This window comes from Temnothorax americanus, unplaced genomic scaffold, assembly GCF_048541705.1.
Source record: "Temnothorax americanus isolate GAGA-0224 unplaced genomic scaffold, ASM4854170v1 Scaffold1, whole genome shotgun sequence".
Classification (NCBI taxonomy): Eukaryota; Metazoa; Arthropoda; class Insecta; order Hymenoptera; family Formicidae; genus Temnothorax; species Temnothorax americanus.
This window is the reverse complement of record NW_027509230.1, coordinates 4661296-4683551: the sequence shown is the minus strand read 5'-3', so window position 1 is coordinate 4683551 and position 22256 is coordinate 4661296. Positions and strand designations below refer to the sequence as shown.

At 41.7% G+C, this 22256-nt stretch overlaps 1 protein-coding gene across 3 annotated transcripts in view; it reads right to left on the bottom strand.

The window, feature by feature from the left end:
* Positions 1-22256, bottom strand: part of LOC143898551 (telomerase-binding protein EST1A) — an 87139-nt gene that overhangs the window by 24200 nt on the left and 40683 nt on the right. For all 3 annotated transcript variants that reach the window (XM_077408124.1, XM_077408118.1, XM_077408131.1), the window contains 6 exons: positions 16401-16582; positions 14549-14622; positions 9496-9608; positions 7120-7223; positions 6715-6888; positions 6139-6345 (listed from right to left, as the gene is read on the bottom strand). In XM_077408124.1, coding sequence (XP_077264250.1) covers positions 6139-6345; positions 6715-6888; positions 7120-7223; positions 9496-9608; positions 14549-14622; positions 16401-16582 — 854 coding nt within the window. The remainder of the gene's footprint in view (positions 1-6138; positions 6346-6714; positions 6889-7119; positions 7224-9495; positions 9609-14548; positions 14623-16400; positions 16583-22256) is intronic.

The window sequence follows — 22256 nt, the reverse complement described above, 5'->3', positions numbered from 1 at the left end:
CGACCGCAACGAGAAGCGAACCCGTTCGATATTTCAACAGCGAGACACAGGCGGAGCAAACGCTTGTTACGCATACAGATCTAGTCCAATTCATTTCTCATTTCTCAAACAGCATGTAAAATCTACGTTAATATATTCCCTTCTGTCACTTCACCTACACCGAACAAGCTCAATTTTAGCGTTGAATCTTGCAATGTTAAAGGAAGAAACTTATATTTAGAGTAAATTGTAGAAAGAATTTATAGCAAACTTTGAGAAAGATTAGAGAAGATTAAGAGAAGAAATATATAACATATTACCCCATCACGTTTGAACAATCAATGCAACGTCCAGATAGATATTCCCCGAAAAATCGGCAAACGATTATTAAAAAACGACACGTGAAAAATGCGTATCTTTTTCTGGACGAACAAAAATTCGGCAGAATCGCAAAGAGTTATTAAATATGCTCCGTACCAAAAGAACCCGTAGTTAAGACGCATTACGATATGTTATCCTGGGATCCGTGCATCCATGGTTCATCGACCAAGCATGACGGGCCGCCGCCGTGCGCAAAAAGGAAATATCCTCGAAGACCACGGGCGATGCAGATGAAGGATTAATTGGTTACAGTTCGCGATGTATATACATTCCGGTTTCCTGACGCAATGCATTCATGCGCGTCTCTGATAATGCTATTATCATTGTAGCGATTAGGCTGTGGGCCAATTCCGCCTTTTCAAAAAGATTTCCATATACGTTTCGTAAATTGCTCCGTTTTTTTTTTTTCGTTCTGTGTACACACGGACATACACACGCGCGCGCGCGCACATACACGCCAACGAAAGAGAGATATCGTTTTAATCGACGTGACCAACGGGGTTTACAACTTCTTCGCCGGGATGCAATAGCACGTGACGAGCAGCGAACAAAATGCGAATTTGATTGTTCGGCCGGCAGGCAAAAAAAAATCCCCGCAAAAAGTCGTCCCGCGTAACGTGGCTATTTGCAAAATATGCGTCGAGTTGCGCTCTCGTTCGGTACACGCGAGGATAAAATGATAGGCCGACTAAAAATACAGATTTCATCACGATGAAATCGATAACGGCAAACATTCGTTATTTATATAGTATCACTACGCCAATTTTTTAGAGTGAATATGAAAAATCAGAGAGAGAGAATCATGTATAAAAAATTTAAAAAAGATTTATATATATATGCAGCACTACCATTTCCAATTTTATATCTCTCGAATTCGAGCAAGAGATTTTTTTATATAAACAACATATACAATTTATATGATTTATCCATATAAATGATATTATATAATTTCCTCCAATTTTCTGTTCGAGAAACGAGTTACGTAATAATAATTTCTCGTATAACCAATTCAATTATCGTCGTATGGTTCGCGATTCCGGTATTACAGGAATTATAAAATCAACACAACAAGAGCAACTGTACGTTAATTAATTAACTAATTAATTAATCTCCGCCAAAAATAGCAGTTTGCGTTTCACGATGGTTTGCGAGTTTCGCCCATCGAGATAATGGACATGGGAAACGGTACCTGGTCTACCTCGAAATAACGCGCGACCGAATTACCGGATCCCCGAAATACGGTAAAATTAAGAACTCATCCCCGCCTCTAGACGAGAACCAACGTAATCCGGCCTGGTTTTTAAGGTTAAACACCGGTTCGCGGTTCACGGCGACACGCGCGGAATTTCGCTGGCCAATTAAGCGTAATTTTTCCACTCCAACTAATTTGCGCTATAGTAATTCAAAGCTTGCGGGATGTGCAAAACGCAATTCACTCGACTCGAGTGGCATAATCCAGATTCACCGTTGTCCGCGGAAAAACTGGTTCCGTGGTGTTACGCATGCAACAGGATTGTTCTAGATTCCAAGGCAGGTTCGTTCAGGCGTTAAAATTGACCCACGAGTTTCAGATAATATCATAATTGTTTAACTATACGGTAATGTCGACGAAAAAAAAGAAATGAAGAGCCTCATAGCAAGTTATCGGCGAGGAATTATACTAATCACAAAAGTACGTGTGTAATTATGACACATATTTGAAGTAATAATAATATCGTAAAAAATTAAATCTTTCAATCTTCATATTTTCGTTGCAAATATCAAACATTAGAATATTAATACGTCTCACAATCATTGTGCAATTCTTTAATGGCCAATTTTGGAGATTAATTAAAGTCATAACTCCTGATATGAAAATATCGTAATAGCTTCGAGCCATAAGTGATTAAAGTTGATCGATGATATTACGTGTATCTAGATCCGTAGCTGTGCTTAAACGCGCCCATCAGTTTATCAGTTTATTGATTTTCATAATTTAATGAACTGTGTAATTACTTATCGTCTCTTTAATTATCGAACTTTGATAACAAACTTTTAGAATCATAAGCAATAACAAAATACTGCCACACTGTAATTATTTTTTCTCTAAAATGCACTACCAAACGTTAATTTAATCCATGAATAAATTACTATCGAATCTCTCATTTGCATATAAAGTCTACAACTTGTACCTGATTTTGCTCTAAAAAAAATTGAGCATTTTGATCAGGAATAAAAATTCTACTTACCTAAACGTTGATTGAAAATAGATTATTTTCGTAATTGCTTCGTAGTTGTCCCGTTATTGCTCCTTCACGATATTCACATAGCACTCACTCGCGAAAGAGCGGTTAATTACAATCACGAGCGCACTAATTATCAGGATACAATCATCGCGCGACACTCTGCACGGTACTCTGGATTTTAATCACGTAACGTATACTTTGTCACGTTGCGAGGAAAGAATTGCGTGAAAAAGGTAAAACGAATAAATCTGAAATAGCCGAGGGTTTTAACGAATCACCGACGTACAAACGCTACATTTATGCTGCGAGATTCACACGAGTATATTTAAAAAATGTAAAATTAATTATAACTATGTTTAATTAAACTAAATGTCGCAACGCTGTTTGATTCGGAATCAACCCGTTACGTAACCGTTACGTTCCGTTAATGACCGTTACTCCACTTACTCAATTCAAAAATTAATGGATAAATTACATTTAAATTGCGGAAAAAATTCAAAGAATATAAGCGATGCAAGATATCTTAAAGAAATAACTATCGACCGTGAATATCGCAACGATTTATAATTCCTTCTCTCTATACCGCTTTGATTCCGGCCTCGCGTAAGTAACTCGCATATAAAATGCGTATCAATAAATAGGAACGCTTATGAATCGTTAAACGCAGGAATTAATGAACGATAATCGCCATTCATAAAAAATTATCGCGTTTGATATTCTTTGGTACTTGTCACAGGTAATGCGACACCGCGGAGCACGGAGCGGCTCACGCCGCTACCTGCCGGCTCGAGGTTCGCCGCACGAATAACCGAGCGACGACATAAACAACGGCGTGCTAATACGCTGTACCTAATAACAAACATCAAAGTCGTGCGTCAACCGACTTGTTTTGCCCCGAGCATAAAATAAACTATAGATATACGCCGAATAGTATATGTTCCGCGAATATTAAAGTAGCGTTATTAGAAAGCTACGTGGCACACGCGGCTTCTCGTTACTTATTGTATTCAATATTATTCCGTGAGGCGCATGAATCAAAAAAGAGTGGAAATTATAAAAAATCGATGCGATATTTACGGACAATAGTATTCCTTAAACTTTAAATGTTTCGGAATGTAAACGTAATTTGTCATCATTGTTTTACGAATTCAATAAATGGAATAATTTCGGTCATTAACGGAACGTCACAATGATGAATTGATTAAATCGAGCAGCTTTACGACACTTTTAATTTTATTAATTAATATCTTTTTAATGTATTTTCACGTCAATCTCGCAGCATAAATGTGGCATTTGTACCTTGGTTCGTTAAAACCGTCAGTCGTTTTAAATTCGTTTGCGTTGCATTAACTTTTCTCACGCAGTTCTTCCCTCGCAATGTGAGATGCACATGTTACGTAATTAGAGTCGGAAGTTCATAAAATGTCGCGCGACCGTTACATCCTGATAATTAGCGCGCGCGCGATCGTAATTAACTATGTTTTTGCAACTGAATATTGTGTGTGAGTGCAACGAAACAACCTGAGAAGAAGAGGAGGTCTGATTTGCCACATATAAGTTTGCGAGTACATACAACTTTAACGCTGTCGTTATCGCGTTCTGCAGAAGAAAAAGCCGATCAAATATGCAAAAGTCCGCGTAAAAAAAATAAAGCAGAGCGTCCGAACGCGAGCGAGAAAGACGACCTAAGATAAAACCTGCATCGGCACTGTCGAACAAACTACCGACGGCTACGATATCGCGCGGCTATTTATTTCGGCGGGGTCGCATTGGTCTTCCACCGAACTTTATCCCCGAAACAATTCTACGACCGAGAGTTACGGAGCGAGATCCGTGTTCCGCTTCCAGTTTCGCTTCCTGATAAAAGCGTCGGTCGAAAAATTCGAGAGATACGGGAAGCGGCAAGTAATTTATATCGCCGTCTCGAGTAGCGTGTGGAAAAACCCAATAAGCTTGGATTTTCTCGAAGAGGAAACATCGCGGAGTCTGGATTTAGGTTACCATTTTAAAACCAAGCAAAGAGATGCGTATATATTTATTTTTTCTATTTAATAATATATTTAAAAGTTTCTCGACTATATTTTTTTATGATTGCTTATATTTTCTTATTAAATTAATTTAAATACGTAATAATACTGTTAGTATACCTAAAACTGAAAATTATATCGACGATAAAAAAATTAAACTAAAAAATAGAACAATCGCGCGCGTACAGGATCTCTGACCAGCCTGCTCCTTTTCCTTAATCTTTCTTTTTCTTCGAGAAGAAAGATACCGCGCCGAGAAGGATAGAGAGTAACGTGGCCGACCACATAGTACATACAAAATCCGGCTCCAAAAGCTGGGGTAAGATAATAAATATGCAAAAAGGAGGAGTTTCGATGCCGTAAATAAAAACGAGCGGGCTTGCGTGCTGGCGCGCGAGAGTCTGCGGTGAGAGAAGATCGCGCGCTCCGAAATAAAAGGACGGCAGAGTGGTGTAACAGAGGGTGGAGAAATGCGAAAAGAAGGAGGAAGAGGAGGGGAGAGGAGACACAAAGGTACAGCCATTCTCCACCTTCGTTCGCAACAAGTCAAGCGCGTGTTGTAATCTCTTGATTTAGTTCGACTTAGCTACGATTAATGGGTCTAGTCGGTACTTTTCGTCGATTCGGCAAGTTATTCCGTGGCAAGGCGACAAATCCAGGACAGAAGGCAAGGAATACAGGCGGCGGTTAGATCGGTATCGACGGCGGTTAGACGGTCATTCGACAGCGATATTCGCGTAGGACGTCTCTATCGACGAAAGACTGCATACGGCGCGAGCTAAATTTGGAAGCGCCAAGATTCCTCATCGATCTCGAGCTCGTTCGAACGCCATTCATAGCGCGCAGTCTTCGAACGATCGAATTGCTATATTGAAATTTATTTGCGTATCTTCCAAATAATTCGTCTACAGGTGCGATTATCTTTCGCTTGACACACTGTCTTAAAAAATCTTGGAGATCACAAAAATAATATAAAGATAGACACATAGAAATTTTCAAATATCGTATACGAACATTGTTTTATTAAAATCTGAGATGGCTGAAAGAGGAATGTGAGTGAGATCACAGAGATATTCGCGGGTTTTGGAGCTGTCCGACCAACAATTTTATTACTAAAATTAATTAATTAAAATTCATACTGCTTAAAAAGTGGATTTATACCGAAATAAGCGAGACAATCTTTATGGAAAGTCAAACTTTACCGTGAAATAAAAGTTTGTATTTGTTATCTCCTGCATTAAAGTAAAAAATATGTAGTTTACGTACTCATGCATAAAAATCGAACAAGCTAGAACCAAATAGTGATGTACCGAAGTGTGATTACGGACATTGTTACAAACTTCTAATACCCTCGTTTACTTAACGCTGTTGTTTCGCGTAATAATGTTCGCCGGTTAATACGCAATTTTAATCGGATATTACAACATAACAACGTGTGGTAAGCAGCGCTCTATCGTCGTATGTTGCGCAGACAAATCGATAGATCATCCCCGGTTGCGTACCGCGCCAGGGTATTTCGCACTCACCTGTACTCGCTGTCGATGCCGATCTTGTTTCCGCTGCCGCCTCTCCAGTTCCTCCTTCCTCTCGATCAGCGACCTTATCTCGACAGCCGCCACGGGAGCCGTCGTATCGTCGGGCACATTGCCGCACGAGGGTAATCTTCTCAACGTAGGAATTGACTCCTCCTCCTCCCCCTCGCTGTAACTTTCTACCAGGAGTTCCGAGTCGCTCTGGAAGTGAATTAATTCCATTCCTAGATAACGAACCAGGCAGGGATCGGATTTATAACGGATTGAAAATTCCGAAAAGAAAAATCCCGACCTTTAATTTCGCTTTGACATTTCGTAATTATCTCTATCGTCACTGTTTACATGATTTTACAAACTTTTGATATTCGCGCAATATCCACCATTATTGTTATATATACATACGAGATCAGCTAAAGATAATTTTAAGATAGACCATGGTCGTTCTTTCGCTGCTTCAAAAAATTCGGATTGAGAATTTGCTGGGACTCCCAGCAATCCTCAGCGCGCTGAATGCGTTTTCTTTAGAAGGAGAGGAGGTGGGACTATAGATTTACGACAGTTACCACTTACCTGTGTCGGCGGCGAACTCGGTGAACTCGTGCTCGAAGCCTCGACCACGGAAACATATTCGCTGACGCCGGTCTCGCTTTTCTGCAATTTCAGCACCGGTGTCTCCAAGCCGCACAAGAACACTTGACCGAAGAAGAGAATCTTGCTTATCCTGAGGCACATCTGAGCCACTTCCTGAAAACACGTTGCGAGTTTAACCAACCCGTGGAAGTCGAGCGACCGCGCGCGGATATCCCGGTATAATAACTGGTATAGTAAAAATCCCTTCCGGAACTTTGAAATATCTCGAGATAGGAGACTCTGTTTTAAGCATACTTAAAGTTTGTTGCCAACAAGAAAAGCACGTATCTTGCAGATACGTATATTCAGTGCAATTACTGAAGATATTACACAATGTAAAATTACCATATCTTCTGTTTTCTCCACGTAGCAAGGGTCCTGGGGATTCAGCATGAGAGGAGTGAATCCAGCCAACGTGATATCTTCCGGTAGTTTTACGAGTTCCAAGTCTGAAATCAAATGTAGAAAACCGGTGTACATCCTTTATGCACGAGGATCGATGCTCCTTATAGAAAGTTTTGCGATCGTGCCAAATCAGATCCTCTTTCAGAAGCATACGAATAGACCCTGAATTTACAGAATTGACGCATAAAGATCTATATCACGTATCGCGAAAGGAGCTCAGACGTTTATGCAGCACGATTTAAAATCGATAAAGTGTGATCGCGTAAAATGTGTTCTGACGATCCGTTGTCAGAACACATCCGACATTAAGATTTTATAATTCAATATGAGCGTAGATAAATCATCAACAATAAAATTGCACTTAGCAATAAAATTGTATAATAGTGATATTAGATATTTTTGTCAATAACGCAGAGTTTTCTAAACCTTTTGCATCTACACTTAAAAAAAAAATCTATACTAAGCAAATATAAGCGCAAATAAACGCGAATGAACAATTTGCTTAAGTGCGAACTCATTATCGCGTCGCCAGTACTGACGGCGCTGTTCGCCGTTCATCGAAATAAGTTATTCGCTCGTCCACGTTCATTTACTTCATCTGTGAATCCGTCTTTAAATACTTAATTATTTAAATTTAAGTAATTAATCATGAATAAACTCAATTAATTGCTAACGACGCTTCCGGGCAGGCAACAGTAGCGTTAACGAAAGGCCGAGATCGAATTATGGCTTTGACAAACTTATTAATTCTAGTCAGCCATGTGATCGGCCGTACCCTCGCCGATATGCGCGTATAATGATATTCACTATGAGCCACGCGTATTGACGTCCGCGCATACGTACTCGGTTTAGAGGTAAGTGTACCGCGAGCAAGGACGCGCCATGAAACTGGAACGCTCGTTTCCAAGCGACCGGACCCGTTGGAAGACCCAGTTCGAGACCGAACTCGCGATCGCGTCTAATGATTTGTCAAAAATAGAAAATTTTGCCGCGTATTCCGCTCGCGAAAAGCGTACGCACTCGCGACCGATCGCCATGGTTCTTGTCGGTCTGCCAATGATCGTTGACAACTGCTAATTAGAACAATCGATCATAGGTTCAAAGCCGACAGAACTAAAATTAGTTTTAGTATCGAAAAATATAAAAATCTAGCCCTCAACACTTTTGTGATAAATAACATGACGCGCGCTGTGTCCTTTCGTCACTTTTGAGAACCATTAATGTAATATTCTTCTCGAGCTAAAATTGACCCAAAAAAAATTATATTTGTGCTATTTTAGAGAATTTACTCTAGAATGATAAACTATCGTCAGTTCTATGTCCACAGCTTGAAGAGTTTAATGATCCGGTTGGACGTATCGACAATGAATGCGTGCTAAATTCGTGCAAATGTAATCACCGAAAAATCTGCGAAAGATGCAAAGCCGGGTCGTTTTCGTGGCGAGGTCTACACGTGAATGGGCTTCGAGGCAATGCAATTTGTGTATTCATAACATGCGCGCGGCATGCATATAGTGGCGATGTAGCTCGCACGCACGCTGAAAAACCATTGGCCACACGCTAGTAAACGGCTGCAAGAGAATGGCATTGCAGTGGTCACGTCGAACGTATTCACCGTTACGCAACCGTCGCGCCAGCTATCTACGGGTCAACAGACCGGGCACCGACTTCACCGACTTCGAGGAACGCGACTTTTTCGATTAAGTCTGGTCCAGGTCAGCCCGCGAGAATCGCTCGCATCCCATCCGTGCGTTTCGTCCGGTTGCCATTTCTCTCGCTGTTCGCGCGCGCTTAATCCGCATGAGTTGAAAAATAAACGTTATCAAGATGCAGAAATAAATAAACTTAAATTAATGGACTTTATTACTATTAGTTAATCATAATTAGCGATGAGAGTAAATTCGTTAAAATTTTTCGCTAACAAAGTAATAACTCTTATTAAATAATGTTAGAGAATTTGTTAAAAGGATATAATCAAAATTTTAATTATGTCCTTTTTCGATTTATTTGAGCTCCGTTTTTGTAAATTATTTAATGCTATTGAACTGATTTTTCCGACATCACAAATCGAATAACTTGTTTCGATTGATTTCGTGATCGGACATATTTCGCACAACTCTCCCAATTACCGGAATGTGAAAAAAAAATGAATTGATACTGCTGACAACTTGTGTCAACTTCCGCGATGTATAAACGATTCTGACGATTTTTTAATTTGTTCCAACACGTTTCTCTTTAGGTAAAACAATCGGCGATTATCATTGGCGTGGGCAGAAATTATTTTCGCATAAAAGATAATCGGAAACATTCCTTTACCTTCTTCACGATCTTCCGTATCCTTGCCTTGGATTAGAGTCGTCCTGGTGTAATTTAATTTCTCTAGAAGGTTCACCATCGTCGCCAGTCTGCTCCACGCGTCTCCTGGCGGCCTGCAACAAGAGAATCGAATTAAGCTTCCTCTAAATTTCGTAACATTCATTAAGAATAGCTAAAGTCCGAAGGAATGTTCACGGCTCCACGTCACGATTGAAAGTCCATCGTGATTTGACAAAACTCAAACGAATTCAATCGTTCTTCTAATACATAATTCAAAGCTGGGAATGAGGAAGAAATTCGATAATACCAAGGTCCAATTCTTTCTACATGATTAAACCGAGCTCGCTTCGGAGATTGAGTCATCGATCGAGTGATTTATAATTTACGCCGCATTGAATTGCGGTATAATGATCTTCAATTCCCTAAATTGTATTTTTTACCGGGCTTTCGAAGATTGCTTGACGCCACTTTGGCGCCGCGAGGCCGACGAACTTCTTATACCTCGAAATAATATTCGGGACTAATTTTCTACGGATTTCAGATTCCTCATTATTGTTTTTGTAAGAGTGACGGCGTAAATTGCCCGACAACTCGTGAGGTTGCCGGCTGTGCAAACAACACTTGCTCAAACATTTGCTTATGAAAAAAAATAATCAGGTAAATTGCTACTTGATTTTCTCTGCTACCGGCTACCTGATGGCGTGTACTTAACACGAGGTAAATATTTTCGGTTCTGGATCATTCGTCACGCGACGAATCCTTACCACAAGGGTACCACAATTACCGCGTTCGACGTGACCGAGGCTCCCGAAGAAATTCCGTTTGCCAAAAATACAGTTTCGATGCGTTGCACGAAGATGCACCGAGATATTTCGGAGATTTGCGGTTTCCGCGTGAACGTGACGAAACGCACGTTCGCGCATTTTCGCACGCCTTCGCGTGGGGGACGTATCGCAATTTCGCGTATTTACGACGAGATACATAAATCTGCAGAAATCCGAGAATGAGCGCGATAAAACAAACGGGCAACTGATAAAATTTATATCTAACCATTTGCAGCACTCGAAGAAAGAGGTGGTGTCGCGGGGGAAAGGAACGCGGGTCCTCGTACGAATGTGATATATCCCCGCGCGACTATTCATTAGCAATGTCGAGAATTACGTATTGAAAATTATTACGGCATAGGGACCCGCGTAATGCGCGCGGTGGATAATAATAATAATAGATCACGAATTTATACATTTAATGTACTTCGTATGACCGGCGGCGGCTCGTTCCGCCGACGTTATTAATGATCTACCCGCGGCAGGGCATACGTTACCATTTACCACTTCCGTATTACTGTAAAACCAAAGTCGCTCGTTCAATTAATTCTTTCGTCGCGCATAGCGGCTCTATGAGCAAATTCTCATTGTACAAAACAAGAGCATTTAATACCGGAAATATGCAACGGTTATATTCTTTATGTATTAATTCTGTGTGTTAGTGCTTCTTCGCGAAATAAGGCGACATTACTTATCGCTCGCCTCGCATTATAAAAGAACGGACTTGGTCATAAATTTTTGGCGTGTAAACTCCGTTCCGACATGCAGGTATAGAATCTCATACGATATATACATATGCACGACCACGATGACGATGCGCCGAAGGAGATCACGTGAGAATCATAAGGGGATTTTATCGATCGCTTAATTTCGCGACAGAGCAAAAATGCGTGCAGTTTCCGGCGCGATTTATCGGCCGGCGTCACTAAAGGTCATCGATTAATCGTGTCTGCCATGGGATTCGCCATCGCGAAGTCCGCGTCCGCGTTTGCAACATCGAATCGTCGCGCGCGCCGTTCCAAGTGCAACGATGATCAAGATCGAGAGAGGATCGGCAATCGCGCGTCTCGCGCTGCGCGGCGTCCTTGTCAAGGAAACGCTTGACTCACGTAATTGTTAATCGCTAACGAGCAACAATGATTAACCTATCCCCGGCAGATAGTAGCTGTTGGTTACGCAAAAAAAAAAACCTGCGTCTCGAGACCGACGTTACGAGAGAGAACGAGAGACAGAGAGCAAGAGAAAGAGGGGAAGAGGGAGCCTTGAGGCTCGTTTAATGGACAGTAGATTGCATCAGTCGGACAAGCGTGACTCTCGCGCTCTTATCCCTCTCTCTCTCTCTCTCTCTCTCTCTCTCTCTCTCTCTCTCTCTCTCTCTCTCTCTCTCTCTCTCTCTCTCTCTCTCGCTCTGTCTCTCTTACTGGCTCTTATTCTTCTTTTATTTTATCTCATTAGCGAAACTCGCGCCGAGAAGCGACGACGCGCCGTGCGTCGATAAGATGAACGGCGCAATGCTCTCTCTCTCTTTCTTTCTCTTCTCTCGTCTTCTCTGCGAGCGCGCACGAAGCGCGCACCAAAAAGTATTCGCTCACGTTTGCGTATGATCAATTCGAAACGCGCCGACCCGGCCCCTTTGTGAAATGCTGGCCTGCGGACCTCTCGAGCATTTGCAGGACGTCGCGACTTTCCCGTGCTGTTAGGTCCCTTATATTTAATGACGTGATTCAGCGCGGGGCACGTTAGAATTCGGGGGTCCAACGAGTTCGTACATACGAAAAAGTAAATCAAAATATTATTCTAATCAGTTTTCAACAAGTAGAAAATTAGAATAAAAAAATAGAATCAGATAAAATTGAATTAATTAGGTCGTAAAATATTGCGCTCAAAAGCATCATGATTTCAACTGATTGTCTATTAAAATTCACGATATTAATTTTTTATATCATTTCTCTGTATACTATTTGTCTTTAGATTATCATTTATCTTTCTTTAATTCAAAACTGTACTATACACTAAACATGCTATAATTACTCGTTCCAAGATAATATTTTTTTATATATTTTTAATATCACGCACATTTCAGTTATACAATTAACTCTCCACTGATAATTTATAGAACTCCCGAAATACTAAAAGTACTATCGGTATTTTAGACATAAATTCACGTGATACTTCAGTACCTTGCGCCAGTGACCTCCGTGATAACACATTGATCCGTCGTTTTCCTTCTTTTTCGAAAATTTGTCAATCAAATTGCGGCAGCGGTACAAGAATTATGAATTAGGAACGAAGCGAGACATTACAATCACGAACACGTGTCGCGCCACGGGAACGTCGTCCGACCGCCGTCGCCGCCGCCGCCGCGGATGTCGCGACGTCTTTACCTGCGAGTTTCTCACACCGCGCGCGCGATTCGCCGGGGCATCACCGCGCGAAGAAATTAATAGTCCGATACAACAGCCATAATTCAAAACACCTCAAGTGTCAACCTGAATTAATAGTCGCTACGCGCAGCTGCGACGAAGCCGTGGCCGAATGCGCGGCGCGCGAGTTGGCGAAAGTCACCCTACAAATCTCCTTCTCTATCTCTCCTCCCTCTCGGCGCCTTCGGAGGATTAATCCGTTCGACAAAAGCGCGATGTAGACCCACCATATCTCGCGCTCGTCCGCGAAACTCGCGCTCTCCTCGTTGAAATTAGAACCGATGCGGTAATAATTAAAGCGGGACAGTAACTTATGCATTCGCGCGACGAGCGCGAAAGAAGCGGGTGGTAGAAATAGTGCCGCGAGAACCTGCGCAAGGCGCGCGCGACTCGCCAGAGAGAGAGAGAAGAGAGAGAGGAGAGAGAGATCGAGCCTCGATACGATGCAGCGGTTGACCGTGACCTACGCCACGCTCACTTCCATCACCTCTCCCCCCTCCCCGCCCCCCGTGAGATATCGGCTCTCGCTAGAACACGCTCATGTCTATTAAGCTGGCACGGCCGATCGAATGAGACGTATACAGGGAATTTGATGCTCCCCGATGCTCCCTTGTCAAATTTGTCGCTCTGTCTCGCGATTTCGCGCGTCATTCCGTTCCGTTAAAAACAGTAGCGTCAAAATTCAAAAGTAGCACAGCCGCACGTAAACAGGATGGAAGATTTTTGAAAGCCGGAGTGCCCGAGGCGTCTTCAAACGAGGATATAATTTATTTCGCCAGTCAAATATTAGATGCCAACACGATCGGTAGCACTTTGCACGCTAATGATCTTTCTCGCTCCCAGAATCAAAATTATCCCAAGGCCCGCCGTCAATAAGCATGATCGCGTTACATATCGCGTTACTAAATATCTCGTACGCAACAGCTACGATCCCGAGGCTAAAAACGTTCGGATAACAATTTTTTTCAAATTAATATCGTCTTTCATAATAATCTCAAAGCATATTCGGAAATGATTAATTTCAGGATCTATATACAGTATTTATCAATACTGAATGCTGGAGACGACAAAGTTATTTAATCTCTAAGTTGTTATAAGTACGTTCTTTTAATCATACTATACATTATTTAAATTTGAATACTATAACAAAGTTTTATCTACTCGGATCTCAAAAGTTATATTTAATTTACGTATAATGATTTGAATTATTGTTTTGTATCGTTTCTCTATCTAGTTTTCTCGTTACATTAATTCTCGAGTAAATATGGCTGAAACAGCTAATAGAAATATATGTAGATTATTCAAAATGACAATTACTAATAAAGTAATAAATAGATTCTTGAATCCCTCACTTGAATTCCTGGCAATCCATCATTTCCGACATTATTGCACGTCGGCCTCAATGAATGCGAACTTTTATACGGCGCAAATTCCTCTGTAAATGTCGCATTCGCTGGAAGCCGATGGGCCGGTTCGAACCACACAGACCGCAAAACCGCAGGATCGGAAAGTTCAAGAATATATCGAACAGTTCTGTCGCACGCTACAGTCCTGGCACACGCGATATTCACGCGCTGGCATCTAACTTTAATCCCGAGGGTATGACTATCGCGACGCGCGCGGTTAATAAGCGCAACAAAGTTGTAATTAATCCAAGACGGGGCAGTTCGTAAGCCAAATGAAATTTATGTTGCGAAACAATATAAAGAGATTAGGGACACCACCGAAGCCGAACACTACGACGACTAAAGGCCGCGTACACGCAAATCTCATTTCCTTTATTGGGTTTAACATTAAGAAACTTACCCGACTCTGTAATCCGTGCAAGACGGCGGAGGATTCCAAACGGTGCTGTGGCAAAGCATCCAGTCGCACCAGATCTGCAGAAACAAACGTGAGAACATAAAGTTTATAATTCCGTCAATTCCAAATCAATGTATGTGTAGGCAGAGCCAACGCAAGCCGAATGTCGATGTCGGTATACGCAGACAATCCTTTCAATTAAATTTTCAGAAGCAATTACTCTTATAGAATTCGAAACGTTTCGATCTTGGTCTATACTTAAATGTGAGAAATAATGACAACTTAGCATTAAAAGAAAATGCGAGAGAGTAGTTTTAGAAAATTATTTCTTAATAAAAAAGATTATACACACAAAAAATAACATCGCAAAAGACTATTTATTATAAAAACATTTAAACAGTAGGTATTAGTTACGTAAGAGGAGCCAAGCAAAAGTCCCAACTATCTCGAATCGAGGACGTACTCGAATTATGTTCTCTTCCTAATATAAAAACATCTTATTTGAGAGGAAGATACTTTTTTTTCCCAGATTTTTATTTCCCTCATTTATACCTTATCAAGTTTTTAATCGTCGGAAAAAACGCGCGAAAGTACCTCGCTATTTATAGACACTCCCGCGAGATGCTTTTTTCATCGAGCACGTCCATCCATCCTCATAAAGTGAAACATATTCCACAGCGGCCTTGTATCGCGTCTACTTTATCGGCAATATTAATGGTCTCACCTCAGTCGTAAGCGCGAGTCCGGCTATTATTCCTTGTATCAGCTCGCATTCCGATAGTATATATAATCATTGATTCCTTTTTTTTTTCTTTATATCTTTTTCTCGTTAGCCAAGAAATACATACTATGCAGACGCGCTAATTTCACAGCACGTATATTAGCAAAATATCTATTTAATAATAATTTAATGCCGTAAAATTGAGTTAATCAGTGACAATCCGTCATTTTCCGTGATTCCGAAAAGATTGTACGACGTATAAATTCTTTTATCGTAAAATTAACATTTATTTAAGCACTTCAAGCTTCATTTCAAGCAACATCCTCAACCGCTTTTTTGGTTAGGTTATTCTTCTCATCTTGTGTAGCTAAATCACTAATTACCGTATCATTTCACGATCAATCTTTTATACGGCATAATACCAAGTTAAGAAATCAGTAACTTCAAGGTTCCCATGTCTGCTCACAAAACGATTATTAATCGATGAAATGTATGCACGTTCGCGATAACGTGCGACAGGTGAATTAATTGTGAATGTTGAATTGCGTAACAAGTCGCGACGCGATCGGATCGGATTCTGGATCTGACATATCGGCCACCAGCGGACGGATGCGTGGGTGCGAAACTCTCTCGCGGCGCTTCATAAATTATCCGATGATTAAGCGCGTTCGAATCCGGGGGGAGGAGGGGCTGCGACAGCGATGGGAAGTAGAATCGGATCGAGCTGACGAGGAAAACCCGGCGCCTTCCAGATTGATGCAGCCGCGACCTGGACCAGTGATAATCAACCAGCGGCCCACCATAAATTATCCCGTGGGAAGCGGGAGCGAGTAAAACAGCTACAGCGACGAACGGGGGATGAAAGCTCTTTTTTTACGAGTACGTGCGTATTTGTGTTGCCTCTCGAGATATGAAAATATCGCGATACGACATATGAAATAGCACGAAGTTGAAAAGTTGACCGCCACTGCTCCAGATCTAATTATTCCGTAATGGCGAGCTACGGACGATGGACGTGATCGAGGCAACGTTTCGACTCGGAAATTGACTTACGCTCGCCGACTCGCGTCGCAAAACGCAATTAAGACTTCGCTCAACCGATACGTATTGATGGGGGAAAGAGGGGGAAAGTACCTTAATAGCCGGTAGAAGCACTTGGAGATCCTCGCCGACCACCAGCCTCGGTTCCTGCTCGCTATCTAGCTGAGCTTTCAGCAAAGATACACCACGCTCCAAGATCAGGCTGAACATCTGCAGGGATACGACGAGCGCCCGTTCTTGGACCTCCGATCTGTAGCCTTGTTCCATCTGGGAATCTACAATCAAAAAAATCAAGATAATATTAAATAAATTCATGTGCCATGCCGTTCACTAAATCACGTACATTCTGAACTAAGAAAAATGCTGGTTTCGTGAAAAAAATAATAATTTTCTGAACAAGTAACAGAGATAATATACAGTCGCTTTATACTGCAGGAAGCATGATAGACATTCTTAAAACTTTTATAGTGAAATATAACTAAGATCATGTAGTTAAGATATATTTAAGGGTTTTTTTTAGCTGCAGAATAGTATCCTCTCTTTCAATTTTTATTGTAGTTTTATTTCTCTCTGTTACGTCCTATAAAAATTTACTTCTCGAGACTCACGATTTTTATAACCGTATTCAAGCAAGAAGTTTCCTCGAGAGAACTTCATCTCTCTCACAATACCATTGAAAATCATGAGAATCGTCGCTGAAGAATATCATTCCGATCGATCACGAGCAACGACTTGCGAAGGCAGGGAAAGAACGCGCGAGGGTGCATCTACTATACGCGCGGCAATATCCGGACGGCAAATTGGTGCTGATTGTTACATTGTAGAGACGAAAACGCGTAAGTTAATGCCGGTAGCGATCACGTTTCGGTGATGATGATGATAGCCGATCGATGCGCAATCTATTCCGCGTCGCGACCGGATTCGCTATCGGCGCGACTGTGCGTTTCTCTCTTCGAGACTGTCATTACGCGTTGTATCGAAGCTACGTGACGGGACGGGGCTCCCGGCGGATTCAGAGGAGCCGAAGGTCATGGCACAACCTTCTACTGCACTATACCTCCACTTCCATCGAGTCATTTCGAGACCGTTTCCCGAAGTGGTTCCCTCGGAGGGACCGGTATATAACGAATCGATCCCCTGGCAATGGAAAACAATTCTCTCGGAAAGGTCAAGCGATATCATCTATATGAGAGCAGTTTAATTTGCATTCGGAAGCGCTCCGAATATCGTCTCCTGTAATTCTGGCCTTCGAGGGTGAATAAGCTTTAACTACTTCGTCTGCTCAATTACCTTCAAGCCGTGAAAAGTGCTATTTCGCTATAAATGTTATTTTAATTTCCTAAAGGCGCGACAGTTGAAAGTTTTACTTTTGGAAAGAAATAATAAAATTAAAAAGTATAGGAGCAATGTCCGCAGGACTATCGTACTTTAAATCTCGGAATGTCTCAAAGTGGAATTAAAAGAATCAGTGGCAGAATAGAGATAGCAGAATTAAATTTATCAATATAATGTTGGGAATTCACGAGAATAAATAAATAAATAAGAGCCGGAAGAGGGGCATTGAAAAATGAGGCTTTTAGCTTGCATATTCATTTTCGATAATTGACGTACGAATATTTTAACATCGATTTCCAAGTGATGCCTTATGCGATCTCTTTCATCTTAACTATCGGACGTTACTTTACTACTTCGTGGATATTACGAATATTTGAATATCATACATCTTAAGCGAAAATCCCGTCGCTGCTTTATGCATCTTTATTAGCAGGCTACAGCGAAGGCTAATTAGATAAGCGTCGCTAACGATGGTGTAATGGATCCGCTCAAGAACGCCACTTATCGGGACTACTGATGGCGTTTATCGCGAAAAACGAATAGTGTAGCGGGTAGCGAGTACAGCAAGGTAGATACGAGTCCTCTCTACAGTGTATATTTGCTATTAAAAAAGAAGAAAGTTATCTACAAATCTTTTAAGATTTGAGAATAAAGCGTAAAAAGCGTTAGACCAAGAGCGATAAAACTAATTATAGGATATGTAAACTATGCAGTTATGCGTTATAAAAATCTGAAATAATTTTGTGCATACGCCAAATGACAAAACATCCTAAAAAGAAAACTTAGCCAGGGAGAAAACTTACAACAGTAGATAGACTTCGCATTAGTCGTCTCTATTTTTCGCTTGCCATAAAAGTTGTCGGCAACTCTAAAGACGTCCGAACATTCCGCTCACGCGCGATAGTAAGGGCGTGATTTCACGTTGCGCGTGTGTGTGTATGCGTGACGCGAATTAACTCTGCAGAATAGGAGGCTAACGCAAATCTAACAAGCGGGAGAGTAGCGCACCGTGCCACGTCTGTGCCATCCTCCATCAAGCGTCGTGCATACGCACAACAGCCATATTCGAAGGTAGACTCTGGCAGTTTAATTTATCGCGGACAGGGATAATAATTAGCGTTTAACCGCGAGGTCGCCCCGAGAAAGCCCGTGTGGTCTTCTACTCGTCGGGGATTGGGAGGGGTGTAAAAGGTAATTAGTTAGAGAAGATTTACAGGGAGGGGTTTTTTTGTTTTTAACTAATTGCCACCGCGATCATTAGCGAAACTCAGGCGTATCGCCTCGCGTCGACTTGCACGATTTCCTCGTCTTTCGCGCGAAAAAAAACAACAACAATCTAACTACGCGATCGTTAATCCGTGAATAAATGCACCGTAGCCGCGAGGTCGCCACGCCATCTCGACACGGCAGAAATTGTAAAAATATATTTATAACAATCATCAATGTAACGCTATACCGAGATAGTGGCAAATGACGAGTTTCTATCTGAAATATACCAGGTATACGCACAGTAGTTCTTCGTGCGAACATCGCGAGGCCAACGAACTTCGCAAAAGGTGCGTACACTTCCTCTTATCGAGATCCTTAACTAACGAGGTAAACGCGACAATCGAGATCCCGCGCGGAGCGAGAAGCGCTTTTAATGAAGCCGGTGGGTAAGTTCGGTCTTCCTGTTTCCCGGACCGATACGCCGCCGTGAAAACGGACGGAATCGAGTTAGCGAGCTGCGCGCAGGTAATTCGATTATTAACGATTCTAACAGACACATCGCGTCTCTAATTTAAATGGATTCGCGGCGCGCCATCGGGATATTGCGTTTTCGCGAGATATTCTTCTCTTTAATTTCAAATAACATAGAAATTTAATAATTGTTAGTTACCACCTGTTTACCAAAAATTAAACCAACAATTAATGCACAAACTCTCAAGAGAGCACGTTTACGTTCGTCTGTTTCTTCGCTTTAAAGGAATTTTTTATGAGTTAGTACATCTCACGTTCGGCAGAAGAATAAAAAAGATATACCTCAAACGTAACATTACGTAATTCGTATTTAAACGTCTCCTTTCCTTATTACGCATTCCCCAATTTCCTTTTGTGGAGAGGACTTGTTACGTTTTTAGTGTCCGTTTTTACATATCTCTTCAGGCATTCGAAAACGATCGTTTTTTTTTCTCCCGTCAGTGTTTTTGATAGTTGTTGGGTTTTTAAGTGGTTAACGGTAAGGACAGTATAATAACCGATCGCTGCGGCAGTATCAACGATACCGTTGTCTTTGACGAATGTTTTTTCGAACCCGGCAAATCTCCGTGGTACATACGTATATGGAGAACGCACTCGTTAATTCAGTTACCGCCCCATTCCCGCTAATAACGACTATAGGGGAATATGAGAGAGCTATTGTTTAAGGATAATCACGTCTTAATGGCCGGCAGGAGAGCGTAATGTATCGTTAAATGTAGCTATAATGCGGAGAGCAACGGGGTCCGCGCGAAGTGTTTTACGTATTATTTAAGCAGCGCGCGGCGCAACGCCCGCACACGTGTACGCGGGTACGGACGCGTAGAACAGCGCGCTCGTTCTGCGGTTAACGTTTCAATCCTCGCTACTGCGTTTTACCTGCATTTATCGTGCGTTGTACCCTCTGCAAGTCGTTAACGGCTATTATAGAGATATTACGGCGGCTCGCACAATACCGTGCAACTTCCATTACGTTGAATCGACTCAGGAAAGAACATGTTTCTCGCGAATATTGCTTGATAAGAATATCAATGTTAATTGACTCGTGAAATATCGAGTCAGCTGAAGAGATTAATTTAATTCAACACATTATTTTAATATTAACCCTCCGTGGTCACACCTATTTTTTCCAACAAGAAAGTCACTCTGGGTCATTTTGACCCGAGACGAACTTTGATCGTTGGCCATTTGCATGACCATTTATCCACCGATCGTGTTGAAAAAATTCTCGAATGCACTTGCGATATTGCTAAATCGATTGCTATAAAAAAAGAAGTGCTCAGGAATTTTTAACATATAAAAAAAATTCGCGAAAATTTTATTTTTTTAACGGTCTCTACCTATAGAAGATACTTCAAACTCTTGTAGATGGCGGACCAAGCTCCATTTTAAGCTAGGTATTTAGCTGATATTTAGATCCAAATGAGGTTGGGTCAAATTGACCCAGTGTGACCACGGAGGGTTAATTAATATACTTTCAAAAAATATTTTTAAGAAATTCCATTGTGGAATATTTAATCCTGCTTCATATTTCACGCATATTAGAAAACCATATCTTTCCTAATACTTTTTGAACACGATCAAATAATCTGCTTCAAAAACAGTGATGATCGGAGACAGATCCAGTCATCCGAAAAAATTAAATATGAACTACAATATTTCATAAAGATTTGTCTAAACTTATTCTTATTAAAAATAACACTTCACGTTACTACTCGACGATCAAGTTGATAATCGCGCAATTTTACGCTCAAACATAACACACTAATCTCGGGATAGAATTAAAAAATCGTGCGTCGCAAGATTAAAAAGTGTTCGAATTTCTCTGGCTGTTCAAACGTACCTGCTCCTTTCTACCCCGAGCGATTTGAAATTCGAACAGGCCGTCGCGACGTGTTTCACAAAAGATACAACATTGCGCGATGAATTTAGCACCGACGACCCCGTGGTAATGCCTTTCGAATGACGTGCGCGGACCGCCCGGAGGTAAAGAGGATGAGGTACGAGCGCGCCCGTAAATAATCGGGCATAGGTGAATTCTCGTCGTCGACCTTCGCGCCGCGCGCCGTTTACATCGCACTAATCACGCCAGTAGATTAATGGGTTCTCCTCATTAGGCCGGGGCCCGGCGTAATCGTAATCATTTTATTAGTCATTTTATCGATGCACTCGCGTGCTCGCGCGCGCGCGTACATTTTCCAGCGGTAATATCCTGCTCGTGTCACATTACCATACTATTAACATAGTGCATACCTCGCGGCAACAGTTCAACGACTTTAACCCTTTCATTACCCGTGGCTGCATTATTGCGTGCATTATTAACTTTTAACTTAATTTCCGCCGGTCCAAAAGCGCTTCTTTTGATCAAAATTTTTTTACACGTACTTATAACCGTTTATCTCATTGTCCTTTCTTTTTCATGGTTTCGCGCGATCGTTAAGAACACGTCAGGCTCCACCATATAATTTTTAAGGAAACGAGAAAGATTTGGTTCTCTTCTCATTCATTATGGATTAGAGGAGGTCCTTGTAATGATAGATTTACAAACCGTGATCGTACAATACATCGACAAGTAAACGAGCTGAAGCAACGGCCCAAGTATACCGATCGCATGCGAGAAATTCTGCGACGATACTCGCAGACGCGATCGTTTCTCAGTTCGTGCACGCGCCGCGAGGAGCTAACCCACCGCCGCAGAAGGAATCACTGGTAGGCGCCTGGCGCCAAGAACACGTTAGAAGAGAATCTCGTCGCCGCCAACTCCGTCGCCATGCGAACGAACTATGAGACCTCGATAGCACACGCACCATGCGGGCACATGCCAGCATTGCTCGGCGCGAGAAGAGAGATACGCGACGGCCTTGATCATTTTTCAAT